Here is a 26,456-nt window from a genome sequence, read left to right as displayed (position 1 = left end):
CCATCATGGCTAGATCGACCACAACATGATGTTGGGGCTCCCAAGGTGGAGAGTTGCAAAGCCAGCGGGATCCTAGAGATGGGCAATGGTCTCCAGAACGGTTAGATGTGTTTTTGGGCATGCTTTGAGTGTGCGGAAAGGTGTTTGGGAAATCTGATGTTGTCCGATCTGAGGTGTTACGAGCTGAGGACACAATCAAATAATCTTGCCAATTGGACGAAACGGAGGTGGGAGGACGAAGCTGCGCATTGAGATTTGCAACTAGGAGAAATTTCAGAGGACCGAGGAGTTGTTCCCTGGGTAGGTACTCCGACGCTCAAGTTAGTTCGATAGAGAAAGAGGTGGCCAGGTTGAACAAGTTGGAATAATGCTTGGTCCGAGCCGAAGAGATAGTGCAAAGATGTTCACAAAGTGTTCATCCAAAAAGTCCTAAAGTCCTTTACCTTGAGTGGGGAATGCCTATTTATAGTTAGGTGTCTGTGTCCTAAATGGATAGGGCTTCCGGGGTTGTTGGGATGAGGTCGTCTACCAAGGTCTTCAGGAGATTTCCTCTTCCTCGCTGGGGTCCACTTTCTTGTCCATGTAGGACACTCCTTAGTTGTGCTCTTCCATTACATGTGGTGTCGACGTGGCTAGAGAGAGAAGGGCCGATGAAGCTGCCACATGGCATCCTTAGCGAACTCAACCATCACCCGAACACTTCTCTTCCTCGTCTTCTTTTGGTCTTCCCTTCAAATTCAACTCCTTCCTCCTTTTCCCAACAAATATTCCACCAATTTGAATAAATCGGATTCGACTAATAATTGGGGTCTGGTCCACTTACATGCTGCTCGATATGGATGGCAATTTTCCCCATCCTCGATAGGGACCCGACTTCCCTGACTCGATGGGGTCAAGGATGGGGATTGTTTTGGTAGGGTGGGGATGGGGATGGGGATTAATAGGAATCCTGATCAGGGTTAGGGTCGGGGATGGGGATTAAGGTCCCCGCCACACCCAACGTCGATTATATATATATATATATAAGTGTTATTTATATTAAATCAATATTATTTATATATATCAAAATATATTTAAAACATTATTTATAATTTAAAATTTTTATTTATTTTAAGCAAATTTATTTATTTTTAAATAAATTGTATTATCTAAAAAATGTTCGAAGATTTAGGTTTCGCCGGAAAATCCATGCCCGCCGGAGATCGGAGATGGATGACAAATTTCGAGGGCGGAAATGGGATTAATTTTAGAATCGGGGAAGGGTATTCCCCGTCCTTTCAATCTACCGGTATTAGACCGATCCATGAAAGTCAACGTATTCGGTGTTTCAGTATCTTTGTCAGGTTGTCCATTTGTTCCCTCATTAGACACTAGTTAGTACTCAGTAGTCTGTAAGCATTAATGAAGGTCAATATGTTGTCAGACTGTCACAACCCAAAGTCCCAAACCAACCTCTCAGTGCAAACCGGCAATACCTTTATAATGTGAACTCTAGGAGGGGCATTATCGTAAATAGAAGGTAGAATCTACTGATGGCTAACGTTCTGCGTACATAATAAGCTAGGCTACACTCACCACACATAACATAACAGACGGCACTATCATACATACGGTTCTAATCGTCTCTATCTGTCCATCTGGACCGTCAAATGAGATTACTCTACCGGTAATCATTTACAAAAGGATTGGACGGTTCCGATTGATAAGTGCGGGCAAGAGTTTACGACAAAGATTTCATTGCATTTCAAGTGCAATAGGAACAGACGTGGATAACAAGTGAGAAACATACAAACATTTTCCATCGGCGGATTCGCCAGCTGTGCGGCCAACAATGTGGAGGGTGGGCCCCACTTCTCTTATTTACATCCAATTCAAGTTCGAGAATCGAACGGCGCTACACGGAGAGAAAGAATTCGTTTTGTCTTTTTTTTTTTTTCGTTTTTTTGGGTTTACATTGTTTGGTTAATTGATTTGTTTTACTATGAGAAAGAATGCAAGAAGTAATCTCAATCTTCGACGCGAGAATTGAGTTTGATCTGAGTTTTTGATTTTTTTTTTGAAGTTTTTGGGTTGTTTAAATTCTAGGAGTTTTGATTTTATTGAGTTTGGAATAAATGGCGAATGGACTGATCCAACAATGGTGTCAAAGGTGATGGAGTTGAGTAAGGAGTTGAGTAGGTTAATCCAATTAATCTTGGATGAAGATGACTCCCGGCCTGAAACTTTCGATCAAGCTATGGAAATTCTCTCTGCTCTGAAGGATTTTAAATGCAAGAAGTCGCTCTCGCATAAGGTTGATACTATCGCGTGTCCCGATCTTTTCCGGTGCCCTCTTTCCAAGGAACTCATGAAGGACCCTGTTGTCTTGGCTAGCGGAGAGGTTAGGTTTATGGTTATAGTTTATTTCTAGTTCGTCAATGATTTGTTCTATTTCTTCGTTTTTCTTTCATGTTTGTGTACCGTTGATCAAGTCGAAAACGTTTCTATTTGATACTGGTTTTGGGTATTCACGGTGTTCAATCATAAGTCTTTCTTTTTATAACTAATGAATTTTGTTTGGAAAAAGAATTTTTGAGTGTCAATTTTCATATTTACTTAATTATATTACTCCTTAAGATGACAAGGGTTAATGAAGATAGAAACGTCTGAGATTGTTGGTTTGCTTTCTTGAAGGATTACAATCTTAATTGGAAGATTTTCAGTGGCTGATTAGCTGTTACCTGTGATTTTTCAAAAAGCTGCAGATAGTTCTTTGTGATAGTCACTGTAATTCAGTTTCTAATTCATGTTACTATGATATAAATTCTGTTTGATTTCTAATCTCGGTACGGCTATTTGTTTCTTTGATGCTCCTCTTTGTTTTAATACATGCAGACCTATGATCGACCATTTATTCAGAAGTGGTTAAAAGATGGGAATCTGATTTGCCCCAAGTCCAAAGAGATCATCTCCCAATCCGTTCTAATTCCCAATCTCTTGGTCCAGGACATCATTTCTGAATGGTGCAAGAACCAGGGAATCAAGCTACCTAACCCAGCTCAGGATTCCGACGAAGAAGGGATCACACAGGTAGCCATACAACATTTTGAGTCTTTGCTTGACGCTATACTATCTAATAATCTTTCAGGGCAGAAAAGGGCGGCAAAAGAGTTCCGGCGGCTGACCAAACGAGAGACCTCATTCAGGATTCTATTTGGCCGGATTCCACATGCCATTGATCAATTGCTCATGCCCATCACATCAGGCCGGGCATCTTTTGTTCCTGACCTCCAAGAAGATGTAATAACAACAGTTTTGAATCTTTCAATCCATGACAGTAACAAAAAACTTGTTGCAGAGACTCCGAAGGCAATTCCTCTGCTTGTTGAGTCCTTAATGTCTGGAACAATTGATACAAGGAGAAATGCAGCTGCAGCCCTGTTCACATTATCAGCCCTCGATTCCAACAAGGTCCTAATTGGGAAGTCAGGGGCTCTTAAACCCCTTATCAAGCTTGTAGATGAAGGACACCCATTAGCAATGAAGGACGCAGCTTCAGCAATCTTCACTCTTTGCTTCACCTTCGAGAACAGGGCGAGAACTGTTGATGATGGGGCAGTGGAGGTGATCCTAAAGAAGATCATGGAGCGGATATTGGTTGATGAGTTGCTAGCAATCCTTGCTATGCTATCTAGCAATCAGAAGGCTGTTAAGGAAATGGCTGATCATGGTGCTGTGCCATGTTTGCTTAGCATCATCAAAGAGACTTCCTCTGGACACAATAAAGAGAACTGTGTGGTTATCCTCTACAGCATTTGTTTTTCTGATCGGACAAAGTGCAAGGAAATCAGAGCAGACGAAAATGCCCATGGCACCATGTCACAGATTGCACAGAATGGGACACCAAGGGCTAAGAGAAAGGCTAACGGCATCCTGGAGAGACTTAATAGAGTTGCTATTAATACACATACAGCCTGACAAATTCCCTTTACAACATATTTTCTGTAGATATTGTTTCTTCTTTCAACATCCTACACATTTGTCCAATTGGGTACTCTGTAAAAAGATTTACATTCACATACATGTTTCATATTCAAACCCTAGACTTATGGGTAACACAGAACACTAGACCTGTATCTCTTAAGCCAAGATTCCTCTTCATCATAAATAAATTCTATGCAAAATTTTATTGGTAAGGGTTTCATCCTCTTCCATTTCATTTATAATTCCTATTCATGTGGTCTTACTAGATAATTGAACTATAGCAACGGGTGGCAATGGTAATTGCAGTAGCTATTGAACCCCAACTACACCCAGAGTGTTCATTCAAGGAGCTCATTCCCTTTGTTTGGTCATAGTGAAATAGTAGTTTTAGTATTAGTGGTAGAAACATGAATATCAGTACTATGACCCATCAAAATTTGGACTGTCTATTAGCTATACTCATCATCTGAATACAACAGATATTGTAGAAAGGTTAATGGTTACCCCATTAATGGTATTGGCAACAATGGCCAGAGAAGAAGTGGTCCACTGAATGAATGGAGAACAAGTTAGTGAAATGATGAGCCACATGTAGGGATCCTACCATACTTGTCTCCACCCACCCTCGCTTGTTGGTGCTGCTGCTGCTTAGTTCTTTCTTTAATGCTAGTTTTAGTAGTGAGAATAGATTAAAATTGTAGCTGATATCAACAAATTTTGGGTAGTCTGGCTCTGGTACAAATAGAAATGAACAGAAAAAAATGAAAATAAGGGTAAAGAGAGACAAAAGGATTGACAGAATGAGGGGCAAAAGAAAGTGACATGATTTGATTGATCGATCCACGAAGACTCAACTGGTAATGGTGTAAGGAACTAGAATTGTTTGAAAAACAGTGCAGCCAAGACAAATTTTTTTTTTCCCTGTAAGTAAGCTTCATTAAGATAAAACCAGAGCTAGTACATGGCAGAGGAGTATTTACAATTTTCATATTGTTCTGTCTCCTTATATATTGTATTACACAATTTTCAAAAGACATAGCATCGAGAATCTGATGAAATTGCAAGAGTTCCTGCCACGTGCCATATGCTTGATGTTGGTATTGATCCTATCTACAATTTCCTTGGCATCAGCGTGAAGCGAAAAACCATCCTGTTTGTGTTCCTGGTTGCTAGTAATCCTATGTAAAGCGCTTGGAGCTCTGCCTTCCCCATGCTTCAATTCAGGTACTTTCTTCCATGATGTGTATACCTGCATCAGAATGTATACAGATTCCAATGACAGCATGAATATTAGTGCTACTGAATGACCCATCCACATGAATATAGAATTTAGCATTTGGTGGAATTGATTGCTGCTGTGAATTTAAAATTGCTCGGCAAGAGTTGACTAACGTAGTGGTTGGTGTTCAACTGGCTTAGATGTTCTTGGACTTGTAGTACCAGCTGCATTGTTTCTTGCTTGCCATATACACCTGTATATGGTTGTTATTTTCTCAAACAGAACTATTTTATGCTTGCATTCTACTTGCAGGAAATCCAACTGTTGCTGCCTTGGATGGGCCGAGTGCAACAAAGTAAATTCACTTCCGAACTGAGCGCTGATCGATGAGTCTGAGATTTGCAGTTGCCGAGGGCCAATAGGTCAGCCCTATGAAGAGAGAGAAGATGTAAGAGGCCCTGGGTGTTAACCCGAGGCGAGGACTCTGACGATCAAGTTAGTGAGGGTGTGACGAGGGGTGGACGAGGCCTGAGTTAAGAGTGCTCAGATGATGCCATAAAGGAGACAATGAAATTCTCAGTAGTGAAGAGTCTAGATGCTCAACTGGGGGGGATCACCCCCTATTTATACTTGAGACCGCATTGAGGTAGGTGGGTGCCATTGAGAGCGTGGCCATCTGAGGTCACCACGTGCAGTTGTGCCATTGGTCCCGCATCGCACGCCGGCCTCTGCTCTAGGCGACGCTCCCATTAGGTCTGCTCTACGCGTTGCCTTCTGCCACGCGCGGGCATGCCATTGGTCCTTACTATAAGCGCCTACATCATTTGCCCCCCACTCTCGAGACCGTGGTGGAGGTCTTAGCTGAAGACCTCGGCCTCAGCCGAAGAGAGTGTGTTATCCTTACTAGGAGACACTGAGTGGCCTTCTTTGGTGAGGGCCTCGGCTTTCCGAGGAGGTACTTCATCTTTGATCACAACGGCGTCGGCATAGGCTTCGATCCCGCCTCTGAGGAGTGCTATAGAGGTTTTGCCGTGTGGAGGCGTCGACCTCAACTTCTGCAAGTTCGGGCCCATGTTGGATATGGGTATGAGACGTACGTGCCCCTGGTCTTGCACTTTACTGGCATCATGGCAAGTCTATGTGATGCGTCGACCTCGACTGGTGGTCGTTGAGGGTGACACTAGTGGCAAGTGGTTGTGCCATGACCGTACGCAGGATGGGTGTTGCTATTGACAAGTTGAGGGCCATACGAGGGATGGGTTTCGGCGCTCGGTGTAGACCGTGCGCACTATGGGTCCCCCACATTAACAGGTCAGGATCGTGCCCGAGATGGGCTCCGAGTCGTAACCGTACGTGGGATGGGTTTCCGTTCCGTGCTCGTACACAAGACGAGCGCCAAGTTGGTCAAGTTGCGCTACTTTCGGTTCAGGATCGCTGGGCAAACCATCCGACTCAACAAGCGGACCGATCAACTTGCTCGGCGTCATTTTGTCTTCCCAAGACTTGTCACGTGTGTCGATCGCCGGATTGGGCCATAGAGGCAGTTGCTCCATGGCCGCTAGATTGGAGGTGATCTGGGCCATCCATTTTTCTTTAAATAGGGGACTTAGTTGAGTTCGCCTTTGCCATTTGCTTTCAAGAGCTTTAGACTTCAGAGACCTTGGCCTTCCTTTCCGCTTTCCTTTTTTAGACTTCGTCTTCTTAGGTAAAGAACTTCAACTATAGCGATGTCTTATTCAAACTTCGGCCTTGAGTTCTATGACCTCCCTGATCCTTCGGGAGTGAGCTCCTTCCAAACCCCATCGCTTGCTAGCAGTAGCGGAGGCCACTCGAGTGAGCCTAAAGTCCCTTCTCCGAGGCTTGAGATCGAGGTGTTGAGGGAGAGGACTGCCCCTGTAGGCACCGAGTGCAGCTAAAGGGGCAATGACTCTCCCCATGAAAGCGTTGGGTCTACGAGGCCAAGGGAAGTCGAGGGGTCCTTGGGGTCTTCCGAGGTGTTTGAGGGCGAGGAAATTTCTGAGCTTAGTTCGAGGATGGTGGCCAAGTATGCGACTCGAGGGGTGATGGTGGGACATCTTCCCCGCTCCGAGCTGGATAGTATCCTTGACCTTGAGCAAGTGAAGGCCCTTGCCAAGAAGTACTACATTCCTCAGACTTGTAGGCTTAGGGTCCCTAACACCAGTGATCGGCCGTAGACATTGGAGGAGGGTGAAATCTGTGTCTACCAGCACTACTTAGAGTTTGGCCTTAGGTTCCCTCTTCCTTCCCTCATCTCCAAGCTGTTGAGGTGGTATGGCATCTCAATCAGCCAGTTAGCCCCCAACACCCTTAGGACCATTATAGCGATGCTGGTGATGGATCGGCTCTAAGACGTAGAGCTAACCCAGAAGATTTTCCGAGGCATGCTCATGCCGAGGCCGCACCCTCAAGAGGTGGGCATATACTATTTACAGGCTCACTGCGGCTAAGCTGTTGACAACCCCACGTTCGTGCACAATTGGAAGAATAAGTTCTTCTTTGTTTCTTGTCCTCAAGGTTGGTCGTTCAGGTCAGGTTGGGGGGAGCTGAACTTGACTGTCGAGAAACCCATCCCTTATCTTCAGGACGATCAAGTCAAGGTGATTACCCGCATCCGAGTGTCAGGGGTGATCTGGGCCAAGACCTTAGTGGAGGAGGAGTTACCTTTGGTGTTGGCTGGTCTCAGCCCCACTTGCCTTGGTATGAGAACTCTTACTGTCATCTTTAACACGTCAACTTTCCTTTTCTTTCACATAAGTACTGATATGTTTGCTTTTTTTTTTTCTTTTTTTTGTAGAGATGCCTATCGACACCAAGCAAATCGTGTTGGAGAAGGCAAAGTCCTAAAAGAGGACACCAGGCGAGGGCCCATTGCAAAGACAAGCACCTTGGGAGATGATGCCAACCGAGAGGACGCCTCGGCCGCCAGTGCTTACCAATGCTAGGGCTGATCGAAGGAAAAGGCCGGCCGAGGGGGACCAATGCCGAGAATATGGCCAGAAGAGGCCAGCTGACTTGCCTCAACCCCTCGTGGGGAAGAGGCTGGCACATAAGGACTGCCCAGCTGAGGGCGGCAGCAAAGGAGGAAATAGAGGCGGTGGCAAGCTGAGGGGGCCACTAGGGGTTCTCGTCCTTTGGGTGCTCACCCTTCACCTGAGCCGTAGGGTAAGGGGCAATTGGTGACACGGCGAACATTCCTACCAGACCTCTATGACTGCGCTCTAGATTACTTGGCCGAGGTATGCTGCATTCTTGTCTTGTTGTTTTAGTGAAACTTTTTCTTTTTTTCTCTAAGTTACTGACGGTGTTCTTGTTGCAGGCATGCCGGTACTTCGTCGGCCTAGGTGACAGGGTTGAAGTTCTTCATCAACACTTGAAGAACTCTGAGTAGAAAAGGGAACGACTCGAAGTGTGGGTCACTGAGGCCAAGAGCGGCCAAGAGTCCACTGCGTCGGCCATGCGGGAGGAGAAGGAGATGAAGAAGGTGCTAGAGGAGGACCTTAAGGGGGAGAAGTCTCTCACTACAGAGTTGAAGGAGGCCTTGAAGAAGACTAACGACATGCTGAAGTAGTCCGAGCTGAAGCGTGTCCAGTTGGACGAGGCCCTGGCAGTAGCTCGGGCATAGGTGGTGGAGGCCGAGAAGGCCAAAGATTCCATTGAAATTTGGAAGATGACGATCAATTACTAGAATGCCCTCACCGATTATGGGGCCGAGTCCTACTTGGAGGGCAACAAGGACACCAAGTTTCAGGTGTTGCAGCTGATGCCTGACTTTCTAGTGGACAAGTTGGGGTTCCCAGAAGCCGAGGCCCCTACTGCTGAAGTGCTCGCTGATGAGGTCCTTTCTTCTACCGAAGTGCCCATTGCTGACATTCCTCCCTTAATCGAGGATCTTGTTCCTACTGAGGACGTTGCCTGAGTTGCTCCTTGTTTTATTTTCTTTACTTTTGTTTAAGTTAATTTGTAAGGGGCTCAGCCACCCCCAGTCGAGGCCAGATTTTGTAAAGTGAAACGAGTACAGTTAATGAAATACTTTTTGCATAGCTTGTGCCTTTGTTGCTTGCTTCTTTTCTTTCTCCTTCTTTTCTTTTTTTTAGCTTAGATGCCCCCTTTTGAGAGGTCACAATAGCAAAGAAGTTATTGAAGTAGCTTGTTACTTAGTCGTTCACTTAGGAAGCTAAGTTAAGGGAGTTCAGCCAAGGCCGAGCTATGCTGCCGAGGGGCTCGGGGCCCCTTTCCTTAGTGAGAAAGAAAGGGAAGAGGAAGCCTTAACTCTCATGACTTGTTCTCCACTCCCACTAAAAATTGGTTTGACGAGGTAGAACTAAGCTGTTGAGGTGTCGAGGGCCCTTTTCTCAGCAGAAAGGAAAGGGAGGCAAAAGCCTTAACTCTTTTTAGCCTACTCTTCATCCCTACCAAGGAAGCTAAGCCGGGGCTAGTTTTTTAGCCTGCTTTTCATCCCTGCCAAGGAAGCTAAGCTGAGGCTACTTGATTCCGCCGAGGGTTGGGGTGTTGGCTTGCCTTGGCTTTCCTTAGGGATGTTTGGGGTGTGAGCCTTTAGTTGGCCAAGGCCGCGAGAACATGCCTGGCTGAGGTCATAGTGCGCTTCCTACTTAGCGAAGCACTTAGATTATTTTTAGTGTGTTTATTCGTGATAGGCCAAGGTCTTTGGCCGACGCTTATAGCTGAGGTCCCTACTATTTCTTGCCTTAGCGCGAAGGCTAAGTAAGCATATGGTCCACAAGGAACCGTGTGCCTAGGCCGTCATCCAGTCCGAATGTGTAACCTCAGAGGAGGTTGTATGCATTGGTTGGTCGTGCAACCGAGGGGTCTTGACAGTTAGCAAAATAAGAACTTATACACTAAAGTTGGGCTGAGGGGGAGGAACTTTGCACTTTATTCACTACTTGGTCAACAAGGAGTACATTTGCTAATAATACATCCAAAGATTCTTTGATTTCCATGTCTGAGGGATTGGTCTTCCACCCAAATACTTGAGCCGAAATGTACCGGTGCCGACAACCTACTTGATTCTGTAGGGACCTTCCCAATTGGGGCTGAGCTTGCCAATACCGGGCTTGGGCACCATAACTTTTCTGAGGATGAGGTCTCCTTCCTTGTAGTATATTTCCTACACCTAAGAGTTGTAATAGCGGGCTACCCTCTATTGATAGGCTGCGACCCTGAGTTGAGCCTGCTTTCGGACTCCTTCTGACTGATCTAGGTTGGTTCTGATCTCTTCACCATTATGGGCTTCATTATACGCCTCTACTTGAAGTGTCGGCTAGCCAATTTTTGCTGGAATGACGGCCTCGATGCCATAAGTCAAGTTGAATGGGGTCTCTCCCATGGCAATCCGAGGTGTCGTCCGGTAGGCTCATAGGGCGCTGTATAGTTTGTCGGACCAGAGGCTTTTGGCTCTATCTAGTCTAGTCTTCAATCCTCCTAGAATTGTCCTATTGGTGACCTCGAATAGGCCATTGGTTTGTGGGTAGCCTACCAAGGTGTACTACTGCTTGATGCCAAAGCCGATACACCATTCTCTAAACCTTGTGTCGTCAAACTGTTTCCTGTGGTTGGTGACCAGTATGTGGGGGATGCCAAAGCGACAGATGATGTTCTTCTAGAAGAAGTTTTGAATTATCTTGGCTGTGATGGTGGCTAAGGGTTTGGCTTCCACCCACTTAGTGAAGTAATCGATGGCAACGACGAGGTACTTCCAGTTTCCGGTGTCTTGAGGGAAGGGGCTAAGGAGGTCCATACCCCACTTGGGAAAGGGCCATGGACTACTAAGATCTAAAAGAGTTATGGTTGGTCAATGGGAGATGTTGAATTGTCTTTGGCGCTGGTCGCACTTCTGTACTAGCTTGCTGCGTCCTTTTGTACCATTGGCCAGAAGTATCCTTGCCTTAGCGCTTTTTGGGCCAATGCTCTGCCTCCAAGGTTGTTTCCGCAGATGCCTTCATGGATCTCTCGGAGCACATACTTTCCCTCCTCTCGACGGAGGCATCGAAGGTAGGGCAAGGTGAAAGACCTTCGGTACAGATTTCCCTCGAGGAGTGTGTAATGGGTTGCCTATTGTCGAACACTCCTAGCTTCATTTCTATCTTCGAGTAGTTGCTCATGAAGTAAAGAGGCGATGGTGGGGTCCATCCAACAGGGCTTGACTTGCATAGGGAGTACTTTGACTTCTTCAATGCTGGGGCGTGCTAACTTCTCAACACAAACTGTGCGGCCAAGGGTTGCACTCAAGGTGCTTGCTAATTTGGATAGGGCGTCGGCCCTCATGTTCTCGGGCTGTGGGACTTGCTGTAAAGTGAAGTGTCGGAAGTGGCTGGCAAGCTCTTGGACCTTGGCCACCTATTCGGCCATGCTATTCTCTCTGGCCTAGTATTTGCTGTAAACTTGGTTCACCACCAGCTGGGAATTGTTGAAGACCTCAATGTATCAGGAGCCATGGTCCTTGGCAAGCTATAGGCCTACGAGTAGGGCTTCGTACTTGGCTTCATTATTGGAGGCCAAGAAGTCAAACCTCAACGCATACTCTACTTCGGTGTTGTCTGGGGTGAGGAGTATGAGACCTGCTCCACTTCCCTTTGAGTTGGAGGATCCATCAACAAAAAGCTTCCAAGTAGGCGGAGGTTCTTCGGTCAGTTGAGGTCCCCTTGCTCCTTCTGGGGCCTGGCCAAGGGATGGGTTGAAAGTGCATTCTGCTATGAAGTCAGCTAGGGCCTGCGCTTTGATTGTAGGCCTCGGCTGGTATTGTAAGTCGAACTCAGACAATTCGATGGCCTACTTGGTCAGCCGTCCCAAAGTCTCTGGCTTAGCGATGATGGCCATGCGGAGCTGGTTGGTTAAGACTGTGATGCTATGGGTTTAGAAATACGATCTAAACTTCTTGGCTGAGACCACTAGGGTAAAGGCCCAATTTCTCCACTTTGAGGTAGTGGGTCTCGGTGTCGTAGAGGACCTTGTTGATATAGTAGATAGGCCTTTGGACTCCATCTTCTCTTATCAACACCGAACTAATTGCCTCGTCTACATAGGATTTGACGTTTCTCCCCATTTGATGCTTGAAGACCTTGTTTACTAGACATTGGTAGGTGGCCCCGGCATTCTTGAGGCCGAAGGACATGGCTTTGTAATAGTATGTGTCATGCTCGATGATGAACGAGGTCTTATCCTCATCCTTGGGGAGCATTTTGATCTGGTTATGCCTAGAGAAGGCATCCATAAAGCTGAGTAGCTCGTACCTTGTGATGGCGTCGACAAGGTGGTCTATTCTTGGAAAAGGAAAACTATCTTTGGGGCAGGCTCGATTGTGGTTTGTGAAGTCAATACAGATTTGCCACTTCCCATTACCTTTCTTTACCATAACCACATTGGACAACCAGTTAGGGTAATGTACCTCTCGAACGAAGCCGGCATTGAGTAGCTTATCAACCTCCTCTCCTATGGCTTTCCATCATTCTGGTGTAAAGTTCCTCTTCTTCTGCTGAACTGGCCTAAAGCTTGGGTCCACACTCATCCTATAAGTAATGACCAAAGGGTTAATTCTAATCATGTCAGCAGCAGACCAAGCTAAGTTGTTGGCATTAACTTTAAGGAAACTTACCAGTTCAGAAAGGCTTCTTGGAGGAAGGTTGGACCCAACGCGCACCATTTTCTCAGGCTTGGCCTCGTCCAGGGGGACCGAGACAAGGTCCTCGGCTGGTTGGCCTCGGCTCGCTAGCTCCTCCCTGAGGTCGAGGCCCTCTAACGGTAAAGGGTCTTTGTTTTTTTCCCTTTAGTGCTGCCACATAGCACTAGCGGGTAGTTTGCTGATTCCCCAGACGACTCCGACGTCGTGTTCAGTGGGGAACTTGAGAGCGAGGTGGTAAGAGGAGATGGATGCCTTGAGCACGTGGAGGGTCAGCCGCCCAATGATGGCAATTGTAGGGGGAGCCGATCCTCACGACCAGGAACTCATTCATCCTCATCACCTGCTAGCGTTTTGTCCCTACCGTGACTGGTAGGATGATCTTTCCCTCTAGTTTAACGACATTCTTGGAGAAGATGATGAGTGGCACGTTGGCGGGCTGGAGGCACCCGGGTGCCAGATTCATCTTCTCGAAGGTGTTGTAGAAGAGGATGTCTGCTGAGGAGCCGCTATCAACCAATATCCTCCTTACCATGAAATTTGCGATGATGATCAACACTACCAGAGCGTCATCATGGGGGACCGAGATCCCCTTCAAGTCCTCGTCCGTAAAGATGAGGGCTTCGGCTTCTTGGGATCCAACCCCTGGATGTTTAGCTACCTGGCGTAGGCCTTCTGGGCTGAGGCCGAGGTGCCACCCAAGGCTGTGCCCCCGATGATGATGTCAATGACGCCTACTTACTACTGCTGCTGCTGTTGTTGTTACGAGAACGAGGTGCCAGCCTTGCCATCCACGTACTGCTTCAAGTGGCCACGATAGATGAGGGACTCAATCTCATTCTTCAAGTTGTAGCAATCCTCAGTGTCGTGGTTGGTTCCACGGTGATACTTGCATCTTCTTTGGGTTACCCCTCTTGGGGTTCTTCTTCATTTTCTCAAGCCACTTCACGTACTCCTCCTTCCCTACTTACATGAGGATTTGTGTTCAAGTGGAGTTGAGTGGCGTGTATATGTTATAAGCTAGGGTCAATGCTAGTGGTTTCTTGTTATCCTTGTTATTGTTGTTATTGTTGTCGTTGCGGTCGTCTCCATTTCTCCTCTTCTTCTCTGGGCCTCCGTGGTGGTGGTTGGCTTCTCCTTCCTGGCGGTTTCCGGTTGAGACCTCCTCGGTGGTGATGTACTTTTGGGCTTTCTTCAAAAAAATTCCTCCTTGGATTTGGGCAGGGTCTTGGCGACAAAGCATTTGAGGGTCGAGCCCGACAGGAGGCCGTTGATGGCAGCATGCATGGAGATAATGGGGTTGAAGTCCCAGACCTCGAGCTCCTCCTTAAAGCGGTCGATGTAGGATTGTAGGCTTTCACCATGCTTTTGTCGAACAGTCATGAGTGAGACGATGCTCTTTTGGCACTATCGACTACTAATAAAATGGGCAAGGAAGAGATTGGCAAACTGCTCCCATGAGCTAATGGAGCGAGGGGGGAGCCCGAAAAACCATCGGCAGGTTACCTGGAAGGCCCGACACGTCAAGGCGTCAGAGTACCCGTAGAGGAGCATGAGTGCCTTGAAGCTTTCCAAGTGATCGTCTGGGTCGGACATTCTATCGTACATCTCGAGTGTCAGAGCTTTGAAATGCAACGGGAGGGGTTCCGAGGTGATATCGGCGGTGAAGGTGTCCATTTTCCCAGATGAGGGGTTCTGGCTTGCCGAGGTGTCGGCTCGATTCTCCTTAACCTGGCAAAGTTTATCTTTGACGACGCTGAGCTACACCTACAAATCAACAATCTTCTGGTTGATGGGGGCCTGGGCCTCGTCTTGGTCTTCTTGGGTGCAAAATGAGTCGGCCTTATTCCTTGAGTATTCCAATACGGGTATGTCTCCATTCCTTCTGGCCCACCGATCTTTCAGGAGCTCTCAGAGGTCCGAAACATGAGAGGGAGAGGTACGACATCGACCCTCAACCCTTGAAGGGGGGCTGTGGTGGCCCAATCGCTCGCCTACATCCCAGGGGCTTTCTCGTCAGCGACGATGTCCTTGGTCTCGGCGGTGATCGTGAGACCGCGCTGATTCGTCCCCTCGTCGACTAGGGGGTCGGGAGGTCCTCGGCGGCTGACTGGCACGTCGGCTAGTGTTGGACTCTGAGGGGTCGGCCCTGTTGGATCCGATTGGGCCTATAGCTAGCAGGTTTGGAGACACTCGTCTGCCATGATGCCCCAGGCTCCTAGCGGGGTAGCTACCTTGAGGGCGGCCTCCTGCTAGACACCCCACCTCGTCTAGCCTTTGTGCGAGGTTGTCGAGCCAGTCGAGGACCGCTTGGAATTGGTCCATCATGACCAAGTTCTAAGCATTCCTTGTGTTTCTCGCCATCTCGGCGGAAGCTTAAAGGTTGATTTTAAGGTGAGCTTTTAAGTGCAAGTTCGATTGAGGGAAGTCTTAGCAGTCGTTTCCCACAGACGGTGCCAATTGTTGCTGCCATGGATGGGCCGAGGGAAACAAAGTAAATTCGCTTCCAAGTCGAGGGCTGATCGATGAGTTCGAGGTCCGCAGTGGCCAAGGGCCAGTAGGTCAGCCTTGTGAAGAGAGAGAAGACATCAGAGGCCCCAGGTGCTAACCCAAGGCAAGGACTCCGACGATCAAGCTAGTGAGGGTATGACGAGAGGTGGACGAGGCCTGAGTTAAGAATGTTCAGGCGAGGCCACAAGGGAGACAATGAAATTCTTAGTAGTGAAGAGTCTACATGCTCACCTTGTCGGGAATCACCCCCTATTTATACTTGAGACTGCTTGGAGGTAGGTGGGTGCAGATGGCTAGGATGTAGTCCGGCCTTGAGGGCGTGGCCATCTGAGGTCACCGTGCGGTCGTGCCATTCGTCCTGCTCTAGGCGACGCTCCCATTGGGTCTGCTCTGCGTGCCACCTTCTACCACGTGCGGGCGTGCCATAGGTCCCTGCTATAAGCGCCTACATCACCAACCAATATGATATGGCTAAATTAATCTAAACTGATTCACATATTTATGGATTGAAACCAATAGCTTCCTGCGGCCAGATTGCGTGTGCAAGACGGTAATGTAGAAAAAATGCTCCTGAGTTCTGACTTTCTTCTTCTTGTTCAGAGAAAGCACAGTTAGATTGCCGGATTATCTTTTTTTTTTTTTATTTTTGAGTTTCTATCCTATGGGAAGGGCATCCCATAAAAACTTCCACATAAACATTTGAAATTTTGGAGGAATCTTTAATGACCATAGAAAGCTTCAGATACATATTTTAGTCACTTGAAGTGGATGGTAGTTTGTTGCATAAGCTTCAGATATGCTGACTTGACTGCTGTCCTGTTTTATTTGGCTTCCATAATAACTGATCCTTCTCTAACTGGTTGTTAATTGGAGTTTGCAAAACAGCTTTACATAAGCAGGATGAAACAAACTCTCTAATTTCCTTTTGTCACAGCCACCAGTGTTGTGCACAGCATCTGCGACTTTAAGTTCAGACAATGCCTTCATGCTCAAATTATCCTTGGATTATGGTTTGAAGTATGTGTCACCCATGGGTCTCCCACTTCATTAATTAATATGCCTACCACCCTTAACTAACCACAGAAAGCTCGTGTAAGTTGCCTTCCCCATGCAGAGACATTTGTTTTGGGTTTTAGCATTAAATGGGGTATTTCCTTTGAAGTATTTTGCTCTTATTATACTTGTCCACCAGCTTGCTGGGTTATGCAGGAGCCTCCATACTTGAGGCGAAAACATTGCTCTGTTCATTTCCTCTACGCATCTGATTCCCAAGTCTCCCATTTTCTTACTGCTATACAGATTTTGGAACAAGATATAGTGTATAATTTAGTTCTCTCATCACTCCCTTTCCACCAAAATCTTCTATGTAACTTTTCAATCTTTTGATTCGTAGCTTTAGGTAAGATTGAGGTCCCATTGTGTATAATGGCATTCCTGAGCCACTGACTTGATCAAGGTAGTTCTTCCTGCTTGCAATAGGAGATTTGCCTTCCCTGTTGCCATTCCATTTTGTGGCTTCTCTATTATATCATTATTTGCTCTTATCCTTTCGTTGCCAACCGAAAGTTTGACTCTTAGGCTCTGTTTAGGAAGAGTGCAAATGCAAATATGCAGAGTACATTCTGGTCAAATGCAAAGTTTGTTTAGTTTTGTAGTGATAAATTTACTTTCTTGCTAAATGAGTTTTAGTTGTAATGGATGCAAATACAAATCCCGAGGCAGAAATATGTCTTTTTAACATTTGATCAACTTTGAGTGTAAATGTATATCCATTTTTTATGTAAAATCCTCTCTCATTTTGAGTGCAAACATGCCTTGAAAATTGTGTTTTCTGTCATTGTCAATACACAAATGTATTCTGGTCAAACACTAGCAAAACTGAACTGGAGTGCATATATGCACCAAACCAGAATTTGCACTCTTCCCAAACAGAGCCTGAATACTGATCATGATTTTTCATATACTTGGCATTAAGTAACCGAACCAAAGGAGTTCTATTTCTCTTGTGTGTGTAAGAACTGAAAAATATGGTGGATATAATTGATATGTTGACCAGAAACTTTCTCAAGATCATGAAAAAGCACTTTTAATACCTCTAGTTTTTTGTTGCTTTATAGATGATGAAGCAAAATCAATATACATCAAGTGAAAAATTGGTGGGCATTTCTTTACCAACTTCACTCCTGTTCGGTTTTTTTTCATTTGCACTCCCATGCATTTGTACTAGTGCAAATAAAATTGCACTACAACCAAACACGGCCTTAAGATTCTCTACCTTGTGAATAAAGCCTGACAAAACTTGCATTCCAATCGAAGATAGAGATGTAAAACACACCTGCAATAATATCCTTTATTGTTTTAATTCACTCTTCCAACCCCAATGATATCCTTTATTGTTTCAATTCTAATCTGAGTACAATTTCCCTGAATGCCCTTAATGGGGTGGCCAACACTAAAGTACAACTTCCTTGAGCATAGATGTCAATATTGTTTTAATTCACTCTTCCAACCCCAATGATATCCTTTATTTCAATTCTAATCTGAGTACAATTTCCCTGAATGCCCTTAATGGGGTGGCCAACACTAAAGTACAACTTCCTTGAGCATAGATGTCAATCATGCCCAACTTACTTACATAATGTTGAAGCTTTGCTTTTGGAAATCCCTTAGTAGAAAGGCTATTAGCTGCTCTTTTGATGCAATGAAAGGAAGGCACACCTCTCTTGATTCCACTCCTTCCCATATAATGCGTCTAAATACTTCAATGCATTTAGTTCTACCATTTTGAACTAGGTTGTAAGCAATGTTAATAGCAGTCTGGTTATCACAATATAACATTAGTAGTTAATCACATAAGACACACATCTCATCAAGGAGAAAACTAAGCCATAAAAACTCTGAAACCCCATGGGCCATAGCCCTATACTCTGTTTCAACTGAAGATCTAGCAACCACTAACTACTTTTTACTCCTCTAGGAAATCATATTCCCAGCTACCATAGAATAATAATTTGATGTACATCTCCTGTCATCAACATTACCTGTCCAATTAGCATCTGTATATGCTTCTTCATATGACAATGTTTAGCAAATAATATACCCTTCTCAAGAGTTCCCTTATGCTGTGTTTGGTTTGAAGGGAAAAATAGGGAAAAGAAGAGAAATATAGGGAAACCTTTACAAACCTTGTACAAATTTCCTTATATTTCCCTTCTTTTCCCTACCTTTTCCTTCAAACCAAACATAGCCTTAAGATAGCACAATACTCTTTTTGTAGTAATCATATGTGTGTCTTTAAGGGCATGCATGAACTAGCTTCACTGACAACATATGAAATATCTAGATGAGTCATACATAGGGAAAAAAAGCTTTCCCAATAATCAGTTAAAAGTTCTCCATCATTAGTTGAGTGTTTATGATTCACATCAATAGGAGTGGAGGTAGGTTTAACACCAAGTTTCTTAGCTTCAATGAGAAGGTCCAATACATGCTTCCACTCAGAAATAAAGATACCTTCTTTGGATCTGGCAACTTCAATGCCAGAAAATACCACAACTCCCTTAAGTCTTTGATCTCAAATTCATAATTGAGGAACTTCTTGTGTATCACTTCTAGTGACAACAATATCATGCAGATAAACAATAAAAAATGTGTCCAAACTATTTCTCCTCTTAACAAAGAGGGTATAATTGGATTGGATCTAAGTCTATCTAAACAGAACAAGAGCATCCCTAAACTTGTCAAACTAAGCATGTGGAGATTGTTTCAAGCCATAAAGTGACGTCTTCAATTAGCACACATTGCCTTGCATCTCCTTACCATATATACTAGGGGGAAGGGACATATACACTTCTTTAGTGAGATCACCGTTCAGTAATACATTTTTAACATTAAACTGATAAGGAGGCCAATCACAGCTCATGGCTAAAGATAAGAACTTCACAAAAGTCATTTTAGCAACTAGAGAGAATGTCTCAGTATAATCTATCTCATACACCTAGGTATATCCCTTGGCAATAAAACGTGCCTTATATCTCTAAACCGACCTATCAACATGACATTTGATGGTGTAAACCCACTTGCACCCTATAGGTTCCTTTCTAGCTAGCAAGTCAACAATATGTCAGGTATTATTTTTATGAAGTGTTTCTATTTCAGTCCTTATAGCATCTCTCCACTCTGGTTTGGCTAAGGTTTTAACCATTGGCTTTGGGATGTATTGATAGGAAACAGAGGCTGAAAATAAGTAGTAGGATGGGGACAACAATCTGTAAGAAAGATGTTTGAAAATACAATGAGTTATACATTTCCTCTTACATTTTCTCAGAGCAATGGGAAGGTTAAGGCTTGAAAATGAGGGTGCTAGTGGTGGAGGTATTGGACCTGTCCTCTCTTCAGTGATTGGAAGCACTTGAGACTCAACTGGAGATGTGGGAACAACATGTGTCTACCTTAGTTTTTTCTACTGGTACTACCTCTAGAGAATATGATGAGTGGTAAAGACTAAAGGACTAGCAGGAAGAAGGAGAATAGCAAGAATGGGAGACCTTAAGGGAAAGGGGCCCTCCATGGGAGTGGAAGTAATTGCGGAGGGCTCAACACAAGACTTAACTAGAGCTAGCAAAGGAAGCGATGAAAAAAACAATTCAAGAGAACTCTCCCCCTTAGAAGGATGACTATAAAAGGGAACCAACTATGCAAAGATGACATTCATGAAATCAAACTATGTACCACTAATGGGATTAAAACAACAATACCCTTTATGTGTGGAGGCATAACTAAGGAAGAGATACTTCTAAGCCTTGGGTTCAAATTTATGTCTCTTAGAATTGTGAATGCGAACATAACAAGTATAACTAAAGACACGTAGAGGAATGGAGAAAACATCAACACCAGGAAAGAGGACACCAAAAGGTCACCGTAAGACTCGAGAAGGCATCTGATTAATAAGATAAATGGTTATTAAAACTACATCACTCCAAAATCTCATAGAAACATGGATGGCAAAAAGAATACTCCTTACAATTTCCACAATATGTTTATTTTTCCTCTCTACTACTCCATTTTTCTGTTGAGTATGAGTACAAGAACTCCAATGAGCTATCCCAAATCTTTTGAGGTAAGAGGTAAGATCCTTCTCAAAATATTCCATAGCATTGTTAGATCAGAATATTTTGATGTGGGTATCAAATTGAGTAAGTATATATTCGTAAAACTGTTACACAGTTTAGGCACTTCAGCACAAGAGCGCATAAGGTAGATCCAGATATATATCATGAAAAATCATCAATAAATATGATGAAATATTTATAACCACTCATACAAGGTAAATGGTAAGGCTCCACACATCAGAGTGAACAATATTAAAAGGAATAGTATATCTTTTATTGCTTGCAAAATAAGTGTTTTTACAATGCTTTGAGAACTCACATGACTCACAATGTATACTTGACAAACTTATCTCCTTAATGGTTCAAGAAACAAATGACACAATGAAGAAAAAAAAAACAAATGACTCAAACGATGATGACATAACATAATATGACTAGTGGACTTTGAAACAAAAGCAGTTCTTTGAGGTTGTACTTAGCTCTGCACAAGCAAATCTAGTAGATATATCCCATTCACCTCGTGGCCACTCCCAATTAGCTTCTAAGATTTCATGTCCTAAAAAACACAACATGAAGGATAAAATGTCACACTACAATTCAGGGATTTAGTTAATTAAATTACTAATTGAAACCATAATGATATTAAATTTACGAACATGAAGAACGTATGATAAAGTCATGGCATATAATGTTTTGATGTCTCCCTTTTTTGCGATAGGAGCAAGAGAACCATTAGCAAGGGATATCTTATCCCAACTAGAAAGGGGTAGGTAAGAGGTGAATAAATGTGAAACACTAATCATATAGTAAGACGCACAAGAGTCAATTATCTAAGGGATTTTATGAGTACCTAAAATAGTAGCATGATTTGCAGTAGCACAAATACCCGAGTGTTCATACATAAAGGAAGGAACTATCTTTGATGAAGTAAATGTTGTAGCAGTAGACTCTAGATGACTAATTATTTGGCCATACTTCTCATACTTAGCTCTGGCAGTTGCTAGTTACTCTCCCACTAACTTCTTACCACTCTACCCCTATTTATTCTATGAGGAGGTGACTACATTTACATTTCCACCTTTCCCATTCTTAATCCTTTTTTCCACTATTTACATTCTTGAACCAAGGCATGGGCTTAGGTGCAACTTCCAACAAGTGTTTGTAGTATGTTTAGGCTTCTTGTAGTATTCACAAACAACAACTTTCTTCCCAGTGTTGATCTTTGACTTCATCCCGACATTAGCATAGTGACCCACTTGCAACTCTACAAACTAAGCTTATCTTTTGCTATCCTCACTACTCACCATTGCATAAGCCTAAGACAAAGTTACCCTATCCTTTGCCAAAACATTCAACCTCACAATATCATACTCCGGGTTGAGTTTGGTGAGAAACTCAAAAACTCAATTTCTCTCTACCAACATCCTATGTGTTTCAACATCCTTTGTACACCCCCAAATGACAATCTCCATCAAATCAATCTCTTATTAAAGATATTTTGTATGGAGAAGTAGACGGCTAAGGGCTTCTCCATTGTCTTAGATTATTCACATCATTCTTTAATTTGTAGGCTCAGACAACATTCAACTTTTGGGAATAGGTCTCCGTGACACTATCTCATACTTCTTTTGTAGTTTCCATCCACGGGTAGTGCTGACTAATATGTGGTTGCATAGAATTTACTAACCAACCCACTATTGTGTAATTTTCCTGCATCCACCTTTCATAACTAGGGTCATCCTCCTATGTTTTCTTCTTGCTTCTAGTGATGTAACTTGATTTTCCTTTACTACACACATGTATCTTAATTGACTGAGACCAGGCTAAATAATTGGTTCCATCCAACTTCACAGTGATCACTAATCTAAATAGAGTATCCATTGACCCCCATGTCCAAACATGGAATCTGTGGGATATTTGGCTTCTCATCCAGTTTACTTCATTGAGTGAGTAGATGCAAATGGAAATCGAAACAAGGCTTTAAGCTAGAATTTCTAGGGTTTCACAAGACCCAATAGAATGGGAGAATAAGAGAAAGTTCAATTGCTCCTACTAGAGGTTCCAGAACTCGGTCCAACACAAATCACCCTTAATGAAAATCAAAAGGCTTCCCTTTGATCCCCAAGCGTTAGCTTCAATGTGTTTCTATGGCCTATAACAAGGTTTCTCTAGTTATCTTGGGTTTTCGAAAAAATCTTCAATTAATTACTCATAATTAATTACGTAATGTTATTATTAATTAATTATATTTAATTACTAATAATTATTGATAATTACGTAATGTTAATTATTATCATTGTATATATTATTATCATTAAATTTAACAATATAATAACATAATAATACAATTATCAATTAAATTGTTTAATTATCAACTTTTTTTCAACCCCAAAACTTACTCCCAGTGGAGGGGTGGCCACCGAAGCTTTATTCATATGCAAAAAACCTTGGACGGGGGGGGGGGGGGGGGGGGGGGAACATGAAGCCTTACCCCTAGCACTATACAGAGGAAACCTGACTCATATAAACAACAAGTGTCTGGGAAACCTAAAATCAACGAATTCACAAAAAAGGAAGACCTAGACCATCTGCTATAACCAAATTCTGTAAGTGCGAAGGAAGAATTTCTATGCAATCATAAACAATTTTCTGAGAAATTAAGCAACCAAGCTTTGCAAGAGCATCCGCTGGTTAATTAGCTTCTAAATAAATATGAAAACAAAAGAAGTCCAATCTATTCCTAAGCTCCTGTACCTGAGACAACCGAAACCAAAGCTTCCATGGGGCTGTACAATCACTGTTGAGGATATCAATCAAAAGTTTGGAGTTTGGTTACACCATAATCTTATTTAGGTTAAGGGAAACCGCCATGTAAACCATCCATTAAAGCCATAGCCTCTTCCATCTCTGATAATACCCCCTCCACTACAGGGGCCCGGGTTTCCTCTAGAAGCACCATCTACATTCAATTTTATGTAACCCTCCAAGACGGCCAATAAATGCACCACTTTGATGTTCCTACCCTTAATTGGTTGTATCCGCAACCCCAATCCCTGTAAAGAGAGCTGCTGATTAAAACTCACCTTATGGGTTAAATTTAAAGAAGAAGAAACCTCATGAATCCACCACACTATAACCCAAATCACCAACTTAGAGCATCTGAATTTATTTTCCATTCTGCACATGTTTCTCTCTTTCCAAATCTCCCACACTGCAAAGCAAGAAATTAGCCCTACCACAACAACCCTTTGATTTTTAGTCGAGGCTACTAAAAACCAAATGGAGAGAAGCTCCTTAATACTCTCATTACCCCTAAAAGGAAGCCCTAGAATTCTACTAAAGAAAAACCATACTTTTCAAGCTAGGCAGCTATGCACCAACAAATGGTTGATATCTTCCTTTGAGTGGTCACAGTAGCAAGCACATCTAGAGATGAAAGGAACTCCTAACTCTTTTATATCAGCATCCACACCAACCTTCCCAACCATAAGTTTCCAAACAAAGAAACCGATCTTGGTTGACACTAAAGCATTCCAAACCACCTTGTACCAGTCCACCATGGGATGAGCAGTTCTATAGAATGACCAAGCCGATTTAACAAAGAAATCCCCCTTCGCCTCAGGGAGCCAAACTATTTTATCTTGGCTGTTAGAGAGCTTCAACCCGGACCCCTGAATACTACTGAGAGCCTCTTCCTCAAGAAAACCACTGACCTAATTAAGATTCCAAACTCCTGCATCATCAACAACATCACAAACTCTCAGCTATAGATTTAGGCCTTCTAGCTGAATGGATTTATCAATCAAAGGACCATCCATGGTCCATTTGTCACACCAGAAGATAATTTCTCCCCTTCCCACCATCCACTTCGAGAGATGGACTAAATCACTTCTTAATTTCATGTTAACTTTCCAAGTACAAGAAGTGTAGAAAGGAGGAATGACTGTATAGAAATGACCATGCTTCAAAACCTTGGCTCTAAAGAATTCAGCCCACAAAGAGTTTTGAAAGAGCACCTTCCACAATGCTTTCAGCCTAAGAGCTTTTTCACATCAAATAAACTTTTGATTTGGAGGCCACCTTCAGAAAAAGGTCTCACAATTTTTCTCCAAGCGACCTAGTGGTGATGGATAACTGAATCCGAATTAGACCACAAAAAACTTATCATCGACTGTTACAAGCGCCTTATAACCTTCTTTGGAGTTGCAACTGCCGACATCAAATATATAGGAATTCTATTCAAAACATGTCTAATTAAGACTAGTTTACCTCCTACTAAAATCACTTTCCCTTTTCAGCCTAAAATTTTTGCCACCACTTTCTGCACTACCCCATCAAAGGCTTCTGCTTTCACATGACCCTTACCAATTGGAATACCAAGATAAGTGAAGGGAAGTGGATTATAAATGTAACTAGTGGTTGATGTAATAATCTGGATTTTGCTGTGTAAAGCATTTGCGGAAGTGAAAAAACAACTCTTTGACTTATTCACCAATTGACCAGAACAGTTCTCGTACCTCCGGATTACTGTCACGACTTTCTTTAACACTTGCTTGGACCCCTCGTGGAGATAATGGTGCCATCAGCATAGAGACTGTGAGTGATAGGCGGACAACCCCTGTCAGTCACATAAACATTTGTAGGATGCTCTTCACCCAACTTAGATAAATTTCTACTAAGGACCTCCTCTGCAATGATAAACAAGTAAGGCGATAGTGGGTCCCCTTGCCGTAAGCCTCTGGTGGACCGAAAATATCCTATGATTCCTCCATTCCATAGAACAGAGAACCAACAATTATCAACCAGTTTTCTAACCATCAAGGCCTCACTAAAATCGAACCATCTCAAGACAGCGAAGAGAAAGTCCCAATTAGCCGATCATAAGCTTTTTCCATATCCAGTTTAAGAACTACATTTCTCCCCACTACCTTCCTTTCAATATCATTAACCATTTCCTGCACCAGAGCCACATTGTCCATGATGTTTCACCTCTGTATGAAAGCACCTTGCTCTTGTGAAATTAGCTTAGGTAAAATGCTAGTCAGTCTTTTAGTAACAATCTTTGCAAGAATTTTGTAGCAAAAATTACCTAAGCTAATGGGACGAAAATCTGTGAAACTTTTAGGAACCTTGCATTTAGGAATCAGAGTAATAAAAGAGGAAGTGTAACTCACTGAGAGCTATCCATCATTAAAGAAATATTGGACAGCCCCTACCACATCAGCTCCAACAATACCCCAATATGAAACAAAAAAATGCCCTGTGAAGCCATCCAGTCCTGGAGCACTGTCTCTATCCATGGCGTGAACCACCTCTTGAATCTCTGTCTCAGAAGGAACGACCAATAAGATTGTCTCCCTGATTTACCATACACGGAATGACCTCCAGCAAATCATCATCACAAACTACCCCTTCCTCTGATAAAACACTGCGAAAATAGTTCACTTCACCCTGTTTCATCTCCTCTGGTTCAGTAATCCAGTTTCCCATAGAATCTTTGATTTTAAAAATTCTACTTCGCACTCTATTCATTTTAAACAGAAAGATGAAAGAATTTTGAGTTTCTATCACCCTCTTTCAGCCACTTGATTCTAGATTTCTGTCTCCAAAAGATTTTGTCCAGTCTGTGAATTTCATGAAGTTTCTTCCTCTCCTCTTTGAGCTCAATGAGACTAGCAACCGAGTTCATCTGTAAGTGATTCATTTCTACACGTTGAACACTGTCTTCTGCCTCCTTCACTGCCTGATGAACATTCCCAAAAACCTCCCAATTTCATTGCTTGAGCTTATTCCTTAATTTATGTAATTGAGAAATAAACTCATCAAAGGATTGGCATGAACATCCTTAGCCCAGCAATCCCTAACAACCATGTGAAAAGTGTGATGAGAGAGCCACATCTGTTGAAACCTGAAAGGCTTAGGACCTATCTGTCTTTCCTCCTCAACAGCAAAAACCAAGGGGCAATGATCTGAATATGTGCGATTGAGATGATTT

General features: G+C 43.5%; 1 protein-coding gene across 2 annotated transcripts; it reads left to right on the top strand.

Moving 5' to 3' along the window:
* The first annotated feature begins 1,883 nt into the window (after nucleotides 1-1,883).
* Nucleotides 1,884-4,175, top strand: LOC104591014 (U-box domain-containing protein 9-like). 2 transcript variants are annotated; one of them, XM_010249783.2, is made up of 2 exons: nucleotides 1,884-2,380; nucleotides 2,875-4,175. In XM_010249783.2, the coding sequence occupies exons 1-2, from the start codon at nucleotides 2,138-2,140 to the stop codon at nucleotides 3,955-3,957; spliced, it is 1,326 nt and encodes a 441-aa protein (XP_010248085.2). In that variant the 5' UTR covers nucleotides 1,884-2,137; the 3' UTR covers nucleotides 3,958-4,175. The 2 variants fall into 2 exon arrangements, with proteins under 2 accessions (XP_010248085.2, XP_010248086.2); XM_010249784.2 differs by having other exon boundaries at nucleotides 2,241-2,380; nucleotides 2,674-4,175.
* The last annotated feature ends 22,281 nt before the right edge of the window (nucleotides 4,176-26,456 follow it).

Source organism: Nelumbo nucifera, chromosome 1 (genome assembly GCF_055504915.1).
Source record: "Nelumbo nucifera cultivar China Antique chromosome 1, China Antique-T2T, whole genome shotgun sequence".
Taxonomy (NCBI): domain Eukaryota; kingdom Viridiplantae; phylum Streptophyta; class Magnoliopsida; order Proteales; family Nelumbonaceae; genus Nelumbo; species Nelumbo nucifera.
Note: the sequence above shows the minus strand (reverse complement) of the source record. Positions and strands in the feature narration are given on the sequence as shown.

Excerpts from the sequence above, each read along its gene's own strand:
- LOC104591014 (XM_010249783.2), top strand. The coding sequence starts at position 2,138 with ATGGTGTCAAAGGTGATGGAGTTGAGTAAGGAGTTGAGTAGGTTAATC. Across the intron at positions 2,381-2,874 it reads TTGTCTTGGCTAGCGGAGAG|ACCTATGATCGACCATTTAT; the intron begins GTTAGGTTTATG and ends TAATACATGCAG.